The following is a 19,316-nucleotide window of genomic DNA, read 5'->3' on the forward strand; positions in this document are numbered from 1 at the left end:
CTCTCCATTAAAAATAAAGGGGCTAAAATTGAAACATATAATTGCTTCCGTTAAATTGATTATCTAATTTAATATCAAAAGGGATCTTTCACCCTTTTAATCTTGATAATGACCAAAAAAAAAAAAAAACTATATTAAACATATAAATTAACCGAGCAGATAACAGTGTAATTTATATCCTATTTCCGATTTCTAATCATCTTTTTTTGTTTTTTCGGGTTTCACTCTGTCGAGCCAAGTGACATACGATAGCAGGAAACAATTCTTCTGAACAAATCACTGCTTCATACTTTTATTGCAGATTCAGTATTAATTTGCTTATCTTTAGGCGATCTTAATTACCCCAGTTGCTTGCCAACCAGCCTGGTCAGAAAGCTGCACGGAAAACCTGAATGTGTATTTCTACTGCCCTCAAGTGGCCAGCAGAGGAACTGGACGCTCTCAGGAAGCTGACCGCTATTGGACATCCTGACACCATCTATTACCCAAAGAGCTGCTCCGGGATCTGTAAGAATGGATGCAAAAAAACAAGGGATTTATAAGTTTCTACACTCGGACAGTCAGTCTCTTGTAGTTTCCTCCGGTAATAGATGATGTTTTCATTTAGACCCTCAGCATCCACTGCAAACAGCCTTTCTGCTTGCCAAGAGTTTCAGCATGACAGTTCGGTAAATGCTCAAAGAGAACGTCGTTTCACAGCGTTCTCATTTTTTTTTCAGCCCTGGGCACCGAGTGGATTACTTAAAGGGAGAGAGAGAGAGAGAGAAAAAAATAACCTGTCTGCAGAACGACACCTTGGAAGTGGACAAAATGTTAATTATGAGGAAAATTGCTGCTGTTTGAATTCTTTATGATGCATTTCTGTTCCTGTAACTGTAATAAAGCAGTAGGTATTCAGAAATGATAATGTTATGTCAGTGGTTTTTTAACCAAAGGGATAAAACATTCCAACGGCCATCAGCTCTGTGATTGGGAGGTTTTCATTTTGGTTTGGTTAGAATTTAATCAAGTTTACTCATCCACCTTGCATTTTGAATTACGAAAGACAATCAAGCTAGCAGTTTAGCCACCACTTGTGAAGATGCAGCTAGCAAACACGGCTTCCTGTTTTTACCTAGAGGGAACCTGAGCAGCCATTTGAATGTTCTCCCTCAAATCAGCCATTTATTTTTCGGCTTTAAGCTCCAAGTCTTTGATGCTGGACGGCCTCTTTGCCATCATCGTAATCTTTTTATGTTCTCCACAGATTCTCAGGACTCTTGGCTGAGTCACTCCTAAATTGCATAGAGTCAGAAGAAACGTGTTGGTGAAATGAAAAGACTACTTTAAAAACTAAATCTGTCTGCAGGTGTGTGGATTGATGATTGGTTGGTTTTTGGAATAAACAGCCTTACTCCACTCACAGAAGTCTCATTAAAAAAAAAAAAAAAAAACATTGACAAAAAGCAATCTTGCCACTGAAGAATAAACGTTTGACTAAGGATGATATAAACCCGGGTAGTTGTTTTTTTTGTTTTGTTTTTTTTTTAATTAATGTTTGTTCTACAAAGAACACCAAGTACACAACCAAGCAGTAAATGTTCCCTGATCTCGTTATTTCAGTATTAATGAATGTATTAATGAGCTCCACATCTCCTGCTCCTCAGCGGCAGATCTCTGAATCCTTCGGGGGCATCTAAAGCTGACATCTGGTGAAGACAGATGAAGACGTCCTGGAGGCTGCCAGGCTGTGGACCCCAGCCTCCAGATGCACACTGACACACCAGCATTGTCTTCAAAGGCTCCGTCTCTGCAGACGAAATCCACAGTGTCGGAGGGTTTTTCTGAGTTCGAGGAATCGTTCATTTCCCCCCCCCCCCCCCTCGTTTTCTCTTAACATCCTGAACACTTTTGAATACAGTGTATACTAACATATTACATGTCTTTAGTTATAGAAAGATCTGAACTTTTAAGGTTCCCAAATCCTGAAACAGCACAATAAAAACCGGGTTTTCGTTTCATCAGAGCTTTGTCCGTTTTCATGTCTGTAACTCTTGGTAAAATAACTTATGCATTTCTAAATGGGGGCTTTTTAATCCACAGTTGGTGAACTTTGGTACCTTAATTCTGTTTATGAAAATAAAAGTGTTTGTTTAGTCTCTCAAGAGGACCTACTTTAAAACCCACAAATCCCGCAGTGCTTGAATTTGAAATTCAAAAAGTAGCAAAATATCCCTTTTTGATATTTGAATAAATTTGTATTCATTCAGTCAGAAAGCCAACATTGAGAACAAATGGGTAAAATGTGGAAGTCAAGGACACAGCACTGAAATATGAATCACAGCACTACATTTTGTTTTTATTCTTTTGAAAACACAAGGTGAGTGAGGTTTAAACACTTAATTTTGTACATCAAAACATGTCTTAAGTTAGCTAGTCATCTTCGACAGTTTCTTCTAGAGGTTGAGATTCAGAAAGAAGTTTTGTTTCCCCAAGTTTTTTTTTTAAATGATGAAAATCTGCATACTGTAACAGTATTTCTTGTAAATCTTTGGGATTTAGGCAATCCCAAAGATTTACAAGTTGAACTTATTTCCTCCCCATTTTCTCCTGCTATTCTTTTTTTTACTGCACAATCAGCTGCGGTAAGTTTTGACTTGTGGTTTTCCTTTCCACATCATGTTCATTTCTTTTATTTCGTTGATGGTCATCATGTAAACCACTGGCACCATTAATCGTGTCCCATCAACGTGGCTTCTGCTCTTTTTTTCCAGTAGAAAGTAGTCCTGGTGTTTTTCTCTTAACAGAATTTTTTACTTTGAATAACTTCAATCTTCCTTCCCCATAGAAAGCACTCCTAAAAAAACTATTTGATTTTATTCCAAGATATTCCCAGTTGATATGTACAGACATATAATGAAAAATACTGACCTCTTTATTCTTCGTAAAACTATTTGATTCAAAATATGAATACGCTAGAAGCAGAAGATAATTATACAAAACAGGTTGACATTTCTTAATCAAATATTTAACTTGATTACATAATTTTATGCAGATTTATTTTAATTACTGATTACTAATTTAACTAAATGCACCCATGGAAACAGAATAACCTTTCATTTGTTTTTGTTTTTTTCTTCAAAATGAGTGATGGTACCTCATTTCATCAACAGGATGCATTAATGTCATTAAAGCTTAAACTTTGGTTTTTAAGTGGAACAACTGGACTTGGAAGCAGTTTTTAATCTTGTAACCAGCACTTCTCAAAAGGGTTTTTTATTTTTAAAGGCATAGTTAAACAGTGACTTGATTTTTAGAAATTTGGAGCTACAAAATAGTGAAACATTTTACCTTTTACTGCATCTGTATAAATCAAAACAAACTGCATCACCACAACATGAACCCACACTCCATCATCCCCTCGCGCTCACCGATAAGGGAGCCTCAAAATTACTCTGAGCTTATTTTCCCCAAACCTTCAACAGAAGAAACGAACAAAGTTGTTTTTCCCTTTACAAGGTAGCTCTTAAGTGCTGTAAGCCCACGAGGGAGGCCATCTGTTTGTGAGCTTTTAGCGCCGGAGCATTTGGACAGAACTGTTACATTAGCAGGCTGTTACTGCTTCCCCCCTCAGCTTAATGCAAGGTCAGTAACCAGAGTACAAGAGGTTGGGGAGAAGACAAAATACACCGAGGATTGCAGAAAAGGTCACACTGGTGAGATGATTGCAGAGCAGAAAAAGCAAAGATTCTTTTTTACAAGCGATTAACAAGAGTAGGGAAGAGGCAACAGCTTTTAATGGCCACCGGGGGGAAGAAAAACTACAAAAAACAAATGTTCAGTCTACAGCGTGGAGATTAGCGTGTTTATCGACGGGACCCTCGAGGGATGGAGACATTTTTTGGAAGGGTTTTTGTATTGCGGGAGTCTCTTCTTTTGGACACCCTCCACCAAAACTGTTGGGCTAACAACTAAATTAACGCTTTCTAACCAAAAACCACGGGCTTTTCTTTAAAGTGTTTTACTTCCTAACGAGCTGTTGCTGCAAAACTTTTTGTAGTTTAAAGTCTTCCCTGCCTAAAGATCCCACATCAGTGTTTTCGAAAACGCATCGGCACTTTTAAATAGTTGAAATAAGGCACAAAAAAACGAGCAGCTTTCTCCTGGCTGTTTTTATTTGCAGTTCTTTACATTTTAGAAAAAGAATCCAAGGATTTTGCCTCCTGTGTGTTTCCGTCTGGCCTCTTCGTGGTCCATGATGCCAGCTGAGGTGGTCAGCACAATGTATCTGTGGACAACAAGGCAGGAGTTCAGAAACACTTCAAGTAACATAGTGAGCTGCATTTGCTCAATTTATTTCACCAGGAAAATAAGGTGATAAATCTATATGCATTTAACATACGACTGAATACGAATCATCATTGTAGGTTATAAAAAATAAACAGTGGAGCCAGTTTAACGTGATAAATTGTTTCTACACATTTTTCAATGACAAAAACTTCATTTTTTCCCACATCTCTATTTCAGCTCAGTCTCAAAACAATGAACTCCTGAAGTACAGAGCGACGTCTTCTGCATTTCTCAGACTGAGAAACCACAAATTAACTTTGGTACTTGGATACATTTCTTTTAAAAATATAAATGAATTATATTTTTTAAGTAGACCCAGCTTATGAAGTAAGATCAACCTAAATTCAAAGTTGTTCACATATGTAGTGAATTTGATTTCTGAATCTGTAAGCCAAGAACCAAAGTATGGATGGGTGAAATAAAACCTTCACACAGAAGATCATTCAAGAATACATAGGAATAAAAGTCATTCCATAAAAAAAAACTGTGACATGTTCATGTACTAAAGATGATTAGTTAAGTTTTAAGCAACCCTCCAACACCTTAAAAATACTAATCTTTGGTTGAACTCAACATGATTTTTGATTAACATTTATACAAATTCATAAACTAGTAATATTTTCCCATGAAAATACTGCACTTAAATTAATTCCTCGCCAAACAAATGAGGTCCGATTGAAAAACGCCAAATTCAGAAAACCGCAAGAAAAAAAGTCAAACTCCAGATAAAAACAGAAAGACTGAACCAGACTTTAAGGCAGACGGCAACTCCTACAAAATCCATGTAGTATAATCCAGTGTTTTTCAACCTTTTTTGAGCCAAGGTACATTGTTTWAATTGAAAAAATCTTGAGGCACACCACCAACCAAAAATGTAAACAAAGATACTCTGTAGCTGCCTATATTTCATATATAGTCATTCTTATCAAAGCGTCTTGAATAGGAATCAAATAAACACAAATTTTTTTTTATCATATTTTACATTTATTTCAAATTGTACTTAAAATGTCCACTTCAAAAATACACCTGAACAGTGCCACAACACTGTTGTGTGTAATTCTCGTTTTAATGTAAAATGCTCTGTACCTACTGCTATCTAGTGATAATAAAATCATGATTAAGCCGCTAGTCACTACTACAGCAGAGACACTCAAAGATGGCATTATTTGCAGATAATTAATTCGTTTTCAAAAAATCTTTTAAGACCAATTACCGTATTTTCTGGACTATGAGCGCACCATACTATAAACCGTACCTTCACATTTTTTTGAACCCCCCCCCCCCTGGAAACTTGCATACATCAGCCGCACCAGGCTACAGGCCGCTGGTATCTCTGCCGCTCTCGGTTTCCCATAAGGACCCAGCAGAGGGCAGCAGAGGGCTGCGTCCTAATAACTGCTGGATATATTAAGGACACATTTCTCAGTCTCCAAATCCGGTTTTGTTCACACCGAGTTTACGTGCAGCGGCTTTATTTCCCTCCTGCGCTGCCAGATCGATACTCCTCAACTTAGAAGCTGCATCATATGAGTTTTAAAACATTTCTCTGTCGTGCCTGCTGCTAGCATGTGCTTGTTCGAAAAGAAAATTAGCGCGTTCTTCTTTGATTTCCAATTTTGACTTCCAGTGATTCACTTCCTGCTAAAGAGCCCCCTGGTGGTTGAAGAAAAATCCACAGAAAAGCCGCACCAGGCTATAAACCGCATGGTTCAAAGTGTAGGAAAAAAGTAGCAGCTTATAGTCCGGAAAATACGGTAGGCGAAATTGGATAATTTTCACGGCACACCTGACGATCACTCACGGTACACTAGTGTGCCGTGACACAGTGGTTGAAAAACACTGGTTTAAACCACTGAACAGCAAAAGAGTTTGACTACATAAGTCTAAAATCGAGTGAGTGCAAAGCAAACAGCATCACAATATTGGTGAAGAAAATACAAAGCCCTACTAATATTTGTGAGGATACTTTATTTTAATTGCCATGCATTCACACTCTACGTATTGATAAATACATGGATGGGCTCCAACCACCCCTACTGCCAACACCACGTATATTTTTAGCAGCAGAGGGACTAACACTGGCAGAGAAAAGCAGAGGCATTGTGTTATTGTAAAGGAGAAAAATTCAGATAAATGTTTGTTAACCAAATACACCACAATTTCTAAAAATGATTTAATTTCCCCCAGACTTTGTGAAGTAATGCAGTAAAGATTGTATAGTTTGCAACATCCAATCTAGACAGATGAGAAAGGGCACATCTCATGGAAAAACTCATGTGAAGCCTAAAACCGCTTAAAACATGTACAAATTTTGCTTTTTTTTTTTTATTTCAAAATACTAAAGTCAAAGATTATTTTCCCAAATTAAAACAATTGCTTGCAGTAGGAAAGGATTGTGATTTCTTGCGACTCAACCACTACATGCTGTCGTACTCTTTGCTCAATCAGAGCCACTGGAGAAAACCTCACAATATTCAGAACTAAGTAGATTTAGAGGTCAAATTACCCCTCCAAGCCAAAGTGATTCAAATTTCCTGCTGGTCGTCTTCATCTGAAGCTAGTAGAGATTTTCTGATCTTGAACTGAAGCTGAGTGTGAAGTTTAACACAATCTAGGAAAGTGAAGCTGATATATAAAATGTTATCAGCGTTGCATGGTGAAAGTAACAACTTACATAAACAGCATCTACTATAAAGTGATTAATGCTCTACATGCAAGTAGAACACATTTCTGCTGTTAATTGCATGATCTAATTACCAAGTTTTTATTATACTGGCCTTTTAAAAGGATTGTAAAAGGATGAAAAGATGAACAGTATCAACCTGGTTCTGGTGCTACAGCTGACTTTAGTTGGATGGATTCTGATTTGAGTCATCGATAAACAGGAGATGAAAAGCGAGTGCTGGACAAATGCAATCTAAAGCAGTGCGTATATCGCTTTATAGAGATCCAACGGCAGATGAAAATATGTTTTAATAACGCCCTAAAGATTTTAGTCGGTCAAAATGTCAGAAAGCACATGCGTAACAGTCAATTCTCTACTTTAAGACAATATCTGATTCATTTGAAGACTCACCGATTAGTGAAAATAGTCAAAATCACACAATGACTTTTTAAATAGAAAGATAATGGATTTAATGTTGACTGTTTCAAAGTTGGACTTTTCTCTTTGTAATTCACTGATGACAAAATCGCTTGGTTGACATTAATTATGCTTTTTAATGACAAATGCTCAAACACGAAGCCCCACAATTAAGATGGAAACACAAATGCTGCTAAGAAGGAAGACTAAAAACATTTGTTGATTCTTTTACAGCAAAACAAGTAAACAATTGTTGACGGATTCAAAGAGACAAAATGTTCTTAAGCCACCAGGAGCTATTTATCAGGCTGTAGATGTAGCATCATTAAAATTTGTACATCTGTAATGGGTTCCTTTCAGATCCACTTTTGGCAAATAAATTTGAGAACATTATCAGGGAATAAAGCATGATGACTATGATGACTTCTATGTCCAGGTTTTAGATATCCAAATGAGTTTTTTATTGTACAAATGCATTAAACCATGACATTTATACTGCAGATTTTGCTTAGTTTGCTAGCCCAGGAAAAAGAAAGGACTTGGCAGAGTTCAGTTCAGTTCACTGAGGCAATAAAGTAATAAAACTGATAATTAGACACAAAACCACCCAAGTAAGGCTGCACAAGATTAGAAAAACCACAATAGCAATTGTTTAGTGTGATGGAGATGTCTGTTTCTCTGAGTTCTCATTTTACTGAATTCCTCAATCCCCTCAAACCTAAAAGGTTTAAATCAGATGATTTAAACCTTTTAGGTTTAAATCATCTGTGAGCATTTACTGTGTTCAGACTCCAACCAACTGGCTTAATATATCAACATGTAATGCGCAAGTTTATTGTTTATGTTTCCAAATAATTTCTGCTGATTAAAAACAAAAAAAAAAACTAAAACTCAAACTGCTCATTTGTGCACACAACCTTGGCTATATGATATAAGCACCATATTTCATCAGAGTTGAGCCCTGCTTTGATTCCTAACAGACTCAATGGGACATAACCAATAAAAACTGGGACTACGTAAAAATCAGGACAGCCGTTGGAAAAACAGACAAACTCAAAGACAAAACAGAGCAGGGATCACACAAGTGTGTCCATCTTAACACCACATGCTTTTATAAGTGTCCAAAACTCGTTAATCTAATCAAAATGTCTGATTTAAAAGGCGTGTTTTCCCCCCTCAGGTCCAGTGAAAGTCTGAAGAGGACACAGTGATTCTCACCCAAACTGTCTTGAAGGCAGCAGGTTGTTCTGCCACTTCTCCAGGTCCTTGAGCTGAAGATCAAAACGTGGACTAATCACACCACACTGAAAGAAAAACACATCAATGAATTATACACCACAATAAACAGAAACCGCAAAGGAGCACAGAATTTAACTTTAATGCCTTATTTTAACACAGACAATGTGACAATCTATTACAGAAACTGCCTTTGAAAATGTAACAATTTAATTCTGCAGGGTAGGACTACACTTGCCTTGTTCAGCCTGCCCGTGAGATTCACAACGATTTTCCCGGCTCTGTGGTCGTCAATGATCTCAAACTCACCAATGTAACCTGGAGGTTTCAGTGGGAAAAGATCAGCTATAACACTCCGCTCCACATATGGAGGGCTCCACTATTTGAACTCCTCGGTCATACACACACGTAGCTGTTTGTCACTCACCGTGCTTCATCATGACGGTCAGAAAGCGCACAATAACCTTGGAGCAGGGCCTGATGAGGACCTGGCGTTTCCCACGCTTCTCAGCATTGTTGATGCTTTTCAGAGCATCTGCGAGAACGTTCATGCGCACCATGATGCCTGCAGCCACAAACAAGAAACAGACATATTAAAAGTTGTAGGAAGCCCCATCTCAAAAGTCCTCATAAGTTTTCTTATATTTACATTTAAAAAAAAAAAATAATTCCCTTGGGACATCAATCGTTTAACGCACCAATACAACAGACAAAATACAAACTATTTTCTTTTATCAGAATGACTTGTACATCTCAAGAGAACAAGCTTAATAGCAATAGCTCTTCGTGTAGCGTCAGTGAAAGACTTAAGATTTACCAGCTATTTAGACATATTATCTTGATATAACTCGGTCAAAACACTTCACAATAATTATGTATTTTAAGCAGGCAAGGTCCGTGTAAACCCCAGCTTCCCAGCAAAGCATGGTCCACTTTGAGTACCCAGCGATGCTAGCTACCTTAGCCTTCTCCACCAAGAGGTAAAAACATTCCCGACACGTAACGTTGATAAATCTGCCAAGAGCATGTGAAGTGTGTGATAAACAAATATTCATGGCGAGAACAAAAGTTTTTCCGTATGCTAAACAAGGAGCCCCATCGCTAGTAAGGACACTAATGGCTATCCGGGCGGCTTGAACGCACCGACTCCCAGGGCCGAACAGAGGAGGAAATATAACAGGATAAATGTCCACCAATTGCTTTATTAACTTGGTCGATAATCTTCTCAGATCATTTTTATGTGCTTCCACTTTGAAATGGGAAGGTTCAGTGAATATCTATCTCACAGATGGCTTAGATTCTTTAAAGATTGTAACTGAGTGCAGAAAAAGACATCTTACCGGTTCTGCAATATGGCGGAAAGAGGAAGTAGAAAGAAACGGCGGTGCATTATGGGAAAACAATCCAAGACTTTTTTTTTCTAAAAGGCGCGACGACCCAAAACACCACGAAATTACTGCATTTTCTCGAGTTACAAGTCGGACACTGAGAGTATTTTGCATTTTAATTAATATCCGAAATAGGATCAACCGCATTTGTTAATGTCAGGTAGATATCATCTTTCCAAGACACCGCCCTCTAGAGGATAAGAGGACTAAAGAGAATATTACCTATCCAACGAAACGAAACGAAAATAGTAATATTACTGCCAAAATTTTTTTAAATAAGACGAATTGTGTGGTAAAAACAAACAAACACCCTACCTAGTTATATATATCAACTCTCATACTGATAGGAGGAACCACAGAGCTCTGTTAGGTTAAAGCTCATCTTCTGAAGTTGGGATATTTTTCCTCCAACAGGTTCCAGAGGAATCACCTCAAACCAGATGTTGGACTGGATTTTATTTCACTGTCATTTGTGAATGTTAGAGCCTCATTTTCAACAGTGGAGCTATAAAGGTTGAAAAAGGTTATTATTTTTGGAGAAAGTCTCATCAACATCAATATTTTCACTAAATAAGAGGCAAAAAACAAAATTATTTGATGAAGGAAAAGCCTCTCAGACTCTGAGCCTGACAGCACCAAACAATTTTTTTTATATAAGACAATTAATTTAATTTCACTTAATTATCGCGGAAGAAGCCATTTGTTTGTTAAATACTTAATGAAAAATATATACCGTGTTTGATGTTTGTTGTAAATGACATATACTCACAAAGAACGAGGTAATTAGTCCAAGTTTGTTGATTACTTCAATTCAATTAATGTAGCCCTCCAAGCCCATTCTTACTTTTGAGTACAATAAATTAAGTAAAAGTTGGATTTTTCTTTCTGTTCACTTACATCTTGCATTTCCTTTCCTGATGCTATAATCAAGTCATGAAGATGCTAAACAAAATAGAGCACATATTTACATAGCGAGGGTTCAAAATTGTATTTTTTATTTCAACATGTACATCAGTTGACTTTACTAAAGCAGTGACTTGGAAATAAACCATCTGTCCATAAATGAAATGAAAAAAAAGAAATATTATATAATATGTTTGACAGCAATTATTGACAGGAAGGTAGTAGTTGGTAATTTGCATGGCAGCAAAATGAGTCATAACAACTGAGCGGTGAATCACCACGGCGTCAACATGTTACAAATTGCACTGTTACTTCACAGATTAGAATAAACTGAATGATTAAATATAGAAGAGCAGTGACTTCAAAGAAAACACATCAGTAACTCATAACACTTTTATTTTGGCATGCAAAGAACACATAAACGTAAAAGTATATATAAATAAGTTAGTATTACATCAGTTGCTAAAAAATAATCAAAGTCAATCAAAAATCAGCAGACTGCTTGTGCACAAAATTTTGTGGTGTTTTCTATTTGTGTGTGTGTGTGCGTGCGTGCGTGCGTGTGTGAATAGTTTGCTGGATTACATTATTAGATTTATTAGTATTTTCGATCTGATGGAAGTGTATATCATTTAAATAATAGAGCTGTGCCTCTGACATTGATGTGAACTTTTGTGTGTTAAAACTCTACTAACAGGCTCGTACTATGATGCTGGATGTTAGAGGGCTTTGGGATGAAAGTGTGTTTTAGGTTATGTCCAGACATCTGGAAAAGGTCAAACCACTGTGACCTGGATAGCTGGAATACTTTCGATGCTAAGCTCTTCCCTCTTGTGACCAGTAGAGGGCCCAGTAAACAACACACACCCAGAACACTGCAACATACCAACCAGTCGAGTCACAGATGAGGAGCATTATGGAATGCTAAACAGGACAGCATATCGTAACCAGATTTGTAAAAGCATTTCTACGGTTACATTAAATTTCAAACACTTTTATGTTTCATTAAATTTTGTCTTCCCCTCTGTTTTTTTTTTTTTCTTTTACTTAGCCACCGTTATTGGCCATGCTGACCAGAGAATCTCCTTCTCCCTCGGGATCCAGGCCGAGCCTCTGTGGGTCAAGGCCCATGGCGACCAGCATCTGGAGCAAAGTAAGCTCCTGCTGGGTGGCCTGGTCCACCAAAGCTGGACAGGTGGGGTTACACTGAGGCCACTGGCAGGTGTCCACCAGGTGGAAAGGGCAGCCTTTAGACGGGGTTCTGTTGTTGCGAATTGCCTCCAGACTTCTGTCCCAGCAGTGGAGAGCCCGTGGCAAAGATGTGCCTTTCACCTGGAAACTCATCCAGTTGCTGCGGGATAGGATGTAGAAGGCATGAATTATTAACAAAGAAACAGGCAAGATTTGAGAGAAACTTGGGAAATTCAGTTGAAACAAGTGGAACTGCTGTCACACCAACGTCATGGTCTGGTTACAGGCTTTTTATCTAGCTTTGGCTGATCCATTTTGCATTGCTCTAACCACAACGTTCCAAACATTTTATTGAAATTTTGTTGAGTCACATATAGCAACAAAATATATGTGGGATATAGCAACAAAATAATTGCTATATCCCAAAGGTGCAAAAGTTTTTGGAAAATATTTAATGACCCTTTAACATGGGACGACGGCAATCAGCAACCGAGAAAGCATATGAGTTTAAATGAGAACAGAGCTAAATTAACATCAGTACAATTGAATTTAAATGTCCATTCTTACCTTTTGGTGATCACTGTGTGTGAGAGGCAAGATGGAGCAAATACAGCCCTGTACCAAAAGAAAGAAAAGAAAAGGTAATTAATATTTAGCAGTTATTTACTTTAGCACAAACTGATGTAAAGTTTTATACAAAAGAGTGTTGTTGCAAAACCTACGTCACATCTGTCAGGGAGTTTTTGATTTCTAAACCCAGATTCTGGATGTACTGCCACTGTTCCTCAGACAGACTCTGACCGCCCATGTAGATGTTTTCCACTCTCAGCTGCTCCTCATCAAACAGCCACTGCACAATGAAGAGTGGAGCTGTAGAAAGAATAAAGATTTAAAAGACAATACAACCAATACATTGTAACTGCAGAAGAAGAGTCAAGTGTGAATTTTTGGTACTCCTTTCCTTTTGGAATGAAAGAAAAGACATGACATGTTTAAAATGAAGTTTTTACAATATCTGAAGACATGTCTGCAGTTTATTCAGGCTGGGAGAAAGAGAGAAAGAAGGAGAGAGAGAGAGAGAGAGAGAGAGAGAGAGAGAGAGAGAGAGAAATTTAGCAGTTGCTATTATTTTATAATTTTCAATCAATAAAGTTTAAATCACGTTTATTTGAATAGCAGATTTCAGCAAAAGGCAGTGCTTTACATTATTAAGAAAATAAAAAGTCATAAAAACATACTGTCACATTCAACTTTGAGCTTTGAATCTCTGTCACATGAAACATGATGAATTTGGAAGACCTTACTTTAACCTGGAGTTAAGATAGGAACCTAGAAAATACACATAGTTCATAGTTACTTGTGCTAACCAGGCAAACATCCGGTTAACACTAACCAGCTGTTTAATAATGCTTGAATTTCAATTAATTAATTACAGAAGTTTTAACGTGTTAAATGTTTTACAGGAAGTAATTGCTTCTTTTATATATATATATATATATATACAGAAGTCAAGAGCAGGAACCTTGAACCTTGTTGTACATTTCTAGCGCGCCTGTAAATCTGACACACAAAGTTACATTTGCAAACGCAAACAAAGTGATGGATGACAAAGCCAATTCTCTTGGCCCATTAGGGGGTTAAATTTTGCTTCAAAAGTAGCAAATCTGATGGGACTTCTGTCTCTTCTAAAGGAAATCATGACCCACTCACACATTTATATTTATGTTACAGTGACTTTAAAGCACTGTATTCTTGTGGCGACTCAGAATTGTATAGTTGTGTGTCACCGGTAAATTGCAAAGGATGTTTTAGTAGTTTTTCATCTAAGCATTGTCAAGCACATCAACACTGAATTAAAGTGACCCTAGCATGGAGCTTTGGGGAATCCCACATGTGATCTGTGTTTACTCAAATTTATAATTGCCAAAATGACACAAACTAGTCCATGTATGTCAATGAGATCTGAACCAGTTTACCACAGTGCCAGACAATCACACTTTTTCAGTTTTTCAATCAGTATGCTATGTTTGGCTGAGGTCCAACAACAAACACAGCTCTTGATGCAATGCTGTTAAAATATATATGTCATTTGTTTTATTAATGTGGTCTCAGTGCTGTGGTTTGAATAAAAATCTACCTAGAGATATTCCTTGCCTACCAAAAATGGTTAACTTTGTTGATCATCATGTCTTCGCATCAACCATTAAGTGAAGGCATAACAGTCCAGTCCCATTCTGAGCATTAGTGTCAGTCCACAGTTTATTTATGAACAGTTTATGTCAGGTTTGTAGCATGCTGTACCAACATTATGAGAAGCAAAGCACTTACAGGTCAAAGTAGAGTACAGTCTGTGACCAAAGAAGCACTGCCATTCCTCCCCTCTCTTGTAGAGCTGCCGACACCTTTCCGGAACAACCCCGTTCCACATCCTGTGGAAACAAGACATTCTTTGAAATAACATAAATAACAATTTCAAGAGAAATAAAGAAGATCTCTGTGTTAATTTTAGGGATAGCGTCTGTCTTTGACAGTCTATCGAGTGTCAGAAGTGTTCCAGGGTCTACCTGAGTCCTATTTTGATAGCATCTTCAGGTGTGCAGGAAACAGTCGCTGGGCAGTTGGGGGACCGCTGCTGCTTGCTCTCCAGAAACCATCCAGAGTCCACCAGGCCGCGTACCTGAGCCTCGGTACCTAGCTGCTCCAGCTGGCTGGCGACCCTCTCAATGTTGAGCAAAACACCTGTCGCGCCAGCACTGCAAAGGGACCCAGGGGAATGATTTCATAACCTGGCTTTGAGGTTCATAATCACTTTCAGCAGCTTCCCATTTAGACGGTGGATCTCATTTTGGGATGCAGAGGTGCTGTCCCTGCAACCATCCCGCTAACCAGAGAGGAATGTTCACCATTACAAGGCAAGGCCCTTTAATAAACATTGTGTCACTGATCACAGATGACTATAAACATCTTTATTACCGACAAGAGGATGCACCCAAAATAGGACTTCTCGTGTTTAAAGCTAGGAGTGGAGGACATCCAGGGGACTTGGTTCCAAAAGCTGTAGGCGTCATGAGAACACAAGCGATAAAACAGACTCACCTGGTGCCAGCCAGCATGACAACCTTGGCCTGCTTGATTCCTTTGGGAATGAGGTCTTTGATGACCTCCCGGATGATAAGGGATCCCATGAAAGAATACTCAGCTGCAAGGAAATGTCAGTATTAATGACAAAGGGCAAACATGGTAAATAACAAAAATTGTTTGTCCTTTAAAAAAAAAAAAAAAACAGGTACGTTTATTAAGAGACTCACTTGCATTTGTGCTTCTGTCTTTCACTTTATCTTTTCCTTGTCTTGTTCTTGGAGCGGGAGTCGGAGCAGGGCCCGTGCCGCTCCATACGTCGCTGGAACAGTATGGGATGAATCTGCCCAGCATTTACATTTGTTACGTTACAGATGAAGGATTTAATCTCACATCATAAGGAATATTGCCTGTCTTAAATGTTTGACTTTGTACATTAAAAAAAAAAGTGTTTCAATTCAGAATAAAATCAAAAGTAAGCACAAGAGCTATGTCAAAACAACCAGATGAAATTGTATGTATTTAATTTTATTAATTTTTATTGTATGTTTTTGCACATAACGCAAAGTTTAAAGAACACATCGGTACCTTGACCCATGACAAGAAAGTAATTATAAAGCAGATTTTAACTGTGAGCTGGTTTTGAGTTTGGTCCAGTAAACATTGACGTCAACTACTTCAAGGTGCTAAAAATCTCTTAGTATATCAAAGCTTTTTAAAGACAATAACATAATTCATAACATTAAAACCTTCAAAGGGAAAGTAATTAATTCTCTGTCATGTACAGAGGTGAATCAAATGAACAAATCAACGTTTTTTTCTTTAAATCTGTTTTTATTGGACTTATTCAGGTGAAATTTAGGCTTCAAGTTAGTAACAGGATGTAAATATTAAACACATGAAATAAAAAGCAGCAGTAAGACATAGAAGTCTAGAAAGCTTACGTAAAGACGTGTCTTTAAGTAGTTATTACTAAAAACAAAAGCCTTCTACTAAATATCAAACTAATTTAAGAAAGCATAATCAAGGCTTTTTTCCTTGTGCCGTTCCACTTCCTTAACCAAATTTATGGACTAATTTTGTATGTGGATGAGTTGGTGTACATATTATATCTTATAAAATAAGATCTTATAAAAAATAATATACTCAATATTTATTTTACCCACTACTATAATGTAATTTCTTTGTCAGTGGGGGTGCAAAATAAACTATAATCAACCTCCCCCACATTTTACATATTAATGTTTCTTTAAACAACTAGAATTATAGTCACTGACTACAAACTAAGTTGCCTGAACTGCTGCTTGTAGTTTTTCTTTCTAACAGCCATACTACATTAAAATGTGGCAATTTGCAAGGGCAATTTAAGAAAAGAAAGAAAAAAATCCCAGTCCAAGGTTTCACTTATGCAAAATGACATATTGGTCTCAGCTACTTACACAAGATTTGCATTATGCCAGTGGGGGTTTTCCTCTGCTTGGGACGACAATATTCCAGTCCCTGCAAAAATATCCAATCGCTAAATAAACCTCTTTCCTGACAAAAACAAAAAAACATGTGTAGCACGCATGCCAAAGTATGGATAGATGACCAACCTCTTTTAGTTTGGGGCCACCCCGATGAGCTCATTAGGCGGGGGATATTTTGGTACCTGGAATCACAGGTCTCTTTGCTGTAGCAGCACCAGCCACCTAAAAATAAGTCAGACTAATATTGGAGACTCCGATGTGAGACACCCTGGTTAGCCCATCGGGCCTCCGAGGAACACCTTCAACCGGATCAAATTTATTTTGTTATAGACATTTGTCCACTAATGTGAAACTATTGCGTCGCTCTAAAGTTGGCAAGCACGATTAATATTTTCTTCTGATTAGACATCCCCACAAGTAAAATACCACGGTGTCGAAATATCTCGCTCACAAACGAGACTTTTCAGTCAATTTACACGATTTCCATTGTTTTCCTCCATCCTTGGGTCAATCGAAAAAGTAGAAACAACCAAAAATGGAGAAAAGCAGACGATGACATAACAAGACAACATCCCCGTCAAAATTCCAAAGGGGGCATCATGCCAAAAGCATCTGACCTTAGAGGACCAGTTTAACCAGTTTGTAAATACTCACCTTCCAGAAATAACAGCCATCTGCGGCTTCCTCTGAACTCTTTTAGGTAGAACCTGCACAAACACCGAAAGGGACCAGATGAAGGCAAAGCAGTAATGAATGGACCTGCGCAGGAAACCTGTTAGAAATCCAAATCATCTCACCCAGACGCTGATCCATCATTGCATGTCACCTGGGCGCTCCGAAGGAACTGCAGCCTCATCTCGTCCGTCTGTTGTCCAGCTGCACGACTTCCTGCAGTGCTGTCCTGCCTCGAGTCAGCTGACCTCCCGGAGTTCCTGCTGCTCCCTTGAGAAGCGTCGGCCGTCGGGGTGGACTGGCCGGCATCGCCTGCTTGGGCAACACCACCACCACCTCTCTTGGCGGATTTCCCACTCACTTTAGCATTACGGCTGCTCTGAGCAAATATTCCCCCGAGCAGAAGGAAGAAGGTCACACGGCCAAGTATCTTCATGTCTGACAACATCAAGAAAAGAGGCATGCAAAGCAAAACAATTAACCCGACACTTGCATATGCACGTGGAAAGCATGACCTCTCTTCACTGTCAAAGGTGTAAATGAATTAACTTTTTAAAGTTTACCAGCCTAGAAGGTTGCTGCAGAGGTTCCTTGTGAGGGCCGGTGCTGCTGCTGCTGCTGCTGCAGAGGAAGAAGTCAGAAACTCAGTGATCTCTAACCAGGACTGAGATGAAGATGCCGGTCATGAGAAGTGATGGGAGTCCTAGCCAAGTATTGATGAATCCTGCAAATCAGTGATGAGCTTTATAGAGGCACCACCTGAACCACATCACCTCCCACTTTCTCCTGAAGTTCTCCCCAAGACCTGAGATAAACCGCTGATGACACAACCCAAGGGGGGAGGTACTGGACAGTCAGCGGCCAGGAGAATAGATAACAAACATTTCTCTTCAACATATTTCAAGCCTTTGCACACGCCCACCGCCGAGCACTTTACCAGCTGACCATTACTTAGAAATGAGCCCTCGTTGCCATCTTTCTCCTCTTTCTAAATCCCTGCTGGGTCAAAATGAATGCATGCAGAGCGTTTGACCTGGAGGTCACCGGAGCACACACCTCAAACTTCAAACGTGAAGTTTCTTTTACGAAAATGGAAACTGTTTTTTTTTTTGACATCACATATTATGACACATAATAACATAAACATATTGCTTCTCTAGTTTGTGATGGCAAAAATCAAAATGAACTTATCAAACAGCAACACTATTATTTCCCTGCAAAAAAGAATAGAATAGATCAGTGCAACTACAGATGCACTGAAATGTCAGCTGATCATAAGCTTGACTAACATCGACTTTTCACCCAAAGGTGGAAACTCTAAAATTTGAATTTGTTCAAACCTGTGAACGTACCACAGCTGACAGATTTAGCTATGGTAAATCTGTCAGTGTTTTTCATTTTCACTGAATGAAAAACACTTAAACATAACTACTGCTTGTGCCAGTGGGGTGATTAGAAGAGAACTAGATTTGGCAGACATTTAAAAACTCTTAGGGTTAAAGGACAGATCAGGGGAAAAACACATTCAGAGAGTGAGCTTTTAGAAATGCTAATGGCTGATGATTGCTCATTAGAGTTAATAAACACATTTTAAAATATCCATCATTCTGCTTTTGTTGCAAAAATAATAGTAAAACCATGTTTTAAAGCAACTGCTCCTATGACACCGTCCCATTATGTTAACTCTGCTCCTGAAATAATAATAATAATAATAATAATAATAATAATAATAATAATAATAATAATAATAATAATAATAATAATAATAATAATAATAATAATAATACATGATGACTGCTAATTACAGGAACTGTAAAAGAAAATATTTAAATTGCTATTCGTAGATTCTCTAATAATATTGTTCTGAATGCAAAATTGGAATTGGCCGTTCTGCTTTGAATCTAAGTCAATGAAAATGCAAGAATGTTAGCAAAGAAAAAGAAATTATTTAAGCAGCATTTTCAAACC

At 38.1% G+C, this 19,316-nt stretch overlaps 2 protein-coding genes across 2 annotated transcripts; both read right to left on the reverse strand.

The window, feature by feature from the left end:
* Nucleotides 1-4,132: 4,132 nt before the first annotated feature.
* rps15a (ribosomal protein S15a) lies at nucleotides 4,133-9,244 on the reverse strand. Its single transcript, XM_008409192.1, has 4 exons — nucleotides 9,075-9,244; nucleotides 8,886-8,965; nucleotides 8,630-8,715; nucleotides 4,133-4,267 (listed from the first exon to the last, which is right to left on the reverse strand). Exons 1-4 carry the CDS (start codon nucleotides 9,205-9,207, stop codon nucleotides 4,174-4,176), a joined length of 393 nt encoding a protein of 130 aa, XP_008407414.1. The 5' UTR covers nucleotides 9,208-9,244; the 3' UTR covers nucleotides 4,133-4,173.
* A 1,764-nt stretch (nucleotides 9,245-11,008) lies between these two features.
* Nucleotides 11,009-18,111, reverse strand: notum2 (notum pectinacetylesterase 2). The gene is made up of 12 exons (XM_008409181.1): nucleotides 17,912-18,111; nucleotides 17,474-17,786; nucleotides 17,331-17,383; nucleotides 16,803-16,898; nucleotides 16,647-16,707; nucleotides 15,438-15,550; nucleotides 15,226-15,328; nucleotides 14,694-14,882; nucleotides 14,458-14,558; nucleotides 12,852-12,999; nucleotides 12,697-12,744; nucleotides 11,009-12,289 (listed from the first exon to the last, which is right to left on the reverse strand). Exons 2-12 carry the CDS (start codon nucleotides 17,782-17,784, stop codon nucleotides 11,986-11,988), a joined length of 1,527 nt encoding a protein of 508 aa, XP_008407403.1. The 5' UTR covers nucleotides 17,785-17,786; nucleotides 17,912-18,111; the 3' UTR covers nucleotides 11,009-11,985.
* Between the last annotated feature and the right edge of the window lie 1,205 nt (nucleotides 18,112-19,316).

This window comes from Poecilia reticulata, linkage group LG1, assembly GCF_000633615.1.
Source record: "Poecilia reticulata strain Guanapo linkage group LG1, Guppy_female_1.0+MT, whole genome shotgun sequence".
Classification (NCBI taxonomy): Eukaryota; Metazoa; Chordata; class Actinopteri; order Cyprinodontiformes; family Poeciliidae; genus Poecilia; species Poecilia reticulata.

What these genes read in the sequence shown, in the direction of transcription:
- rps15a (XM_008409192.1), bottom strand. Translation starts at nt 9,207, where the DNA reads ATGGTGCGCATGAACGTTCTCGCAGATGCTCTGAAAAGCATCAACAAT. An exon ending in GACCGTCATGATGAAGCACG is followed by an intron (nt 8,966 to 9,074) that starts GTGAGTGACAAA and finishes TGAAACCTCCAG; the next exon opens with GTTACATTGGTGAGTTTGAG. An exon ending in CTGCCTTCAAGACAGTTTGG is followed by an intron (nt 4,268 to 8,629) that starts GTGAGAATCACT and finishes TGTTGTCCACAG; the next exon opens with ATACATTGTGCTGACCACCT.
- notum2 (XM_008409181.1), bottom strand. Translation starts at nt 17,784, where the DNA reads ATGAAGATACTTGGCCGTGTGACCTTCTTCCTTCTGCTCGGGGGAATA. An exon ending in AGACAGAAGCACAAATGCAA is followed by an intron (nt 15,329 to 15,437) that starts GTGAGTCTCTTA and finishes ATTTCCTTGCAG; the next exon opens with CTGAGTATTCTTTCATGGGA. An exon ending in ACTGTACTCTACTTTGACCT is followed by an intron (nt 13,000 to 14,457) that starts GTAAGTGCTTTG and finishes TTCTTTCTACAG; the next exon opens with CTCCACTCTTCATTGTGCAG.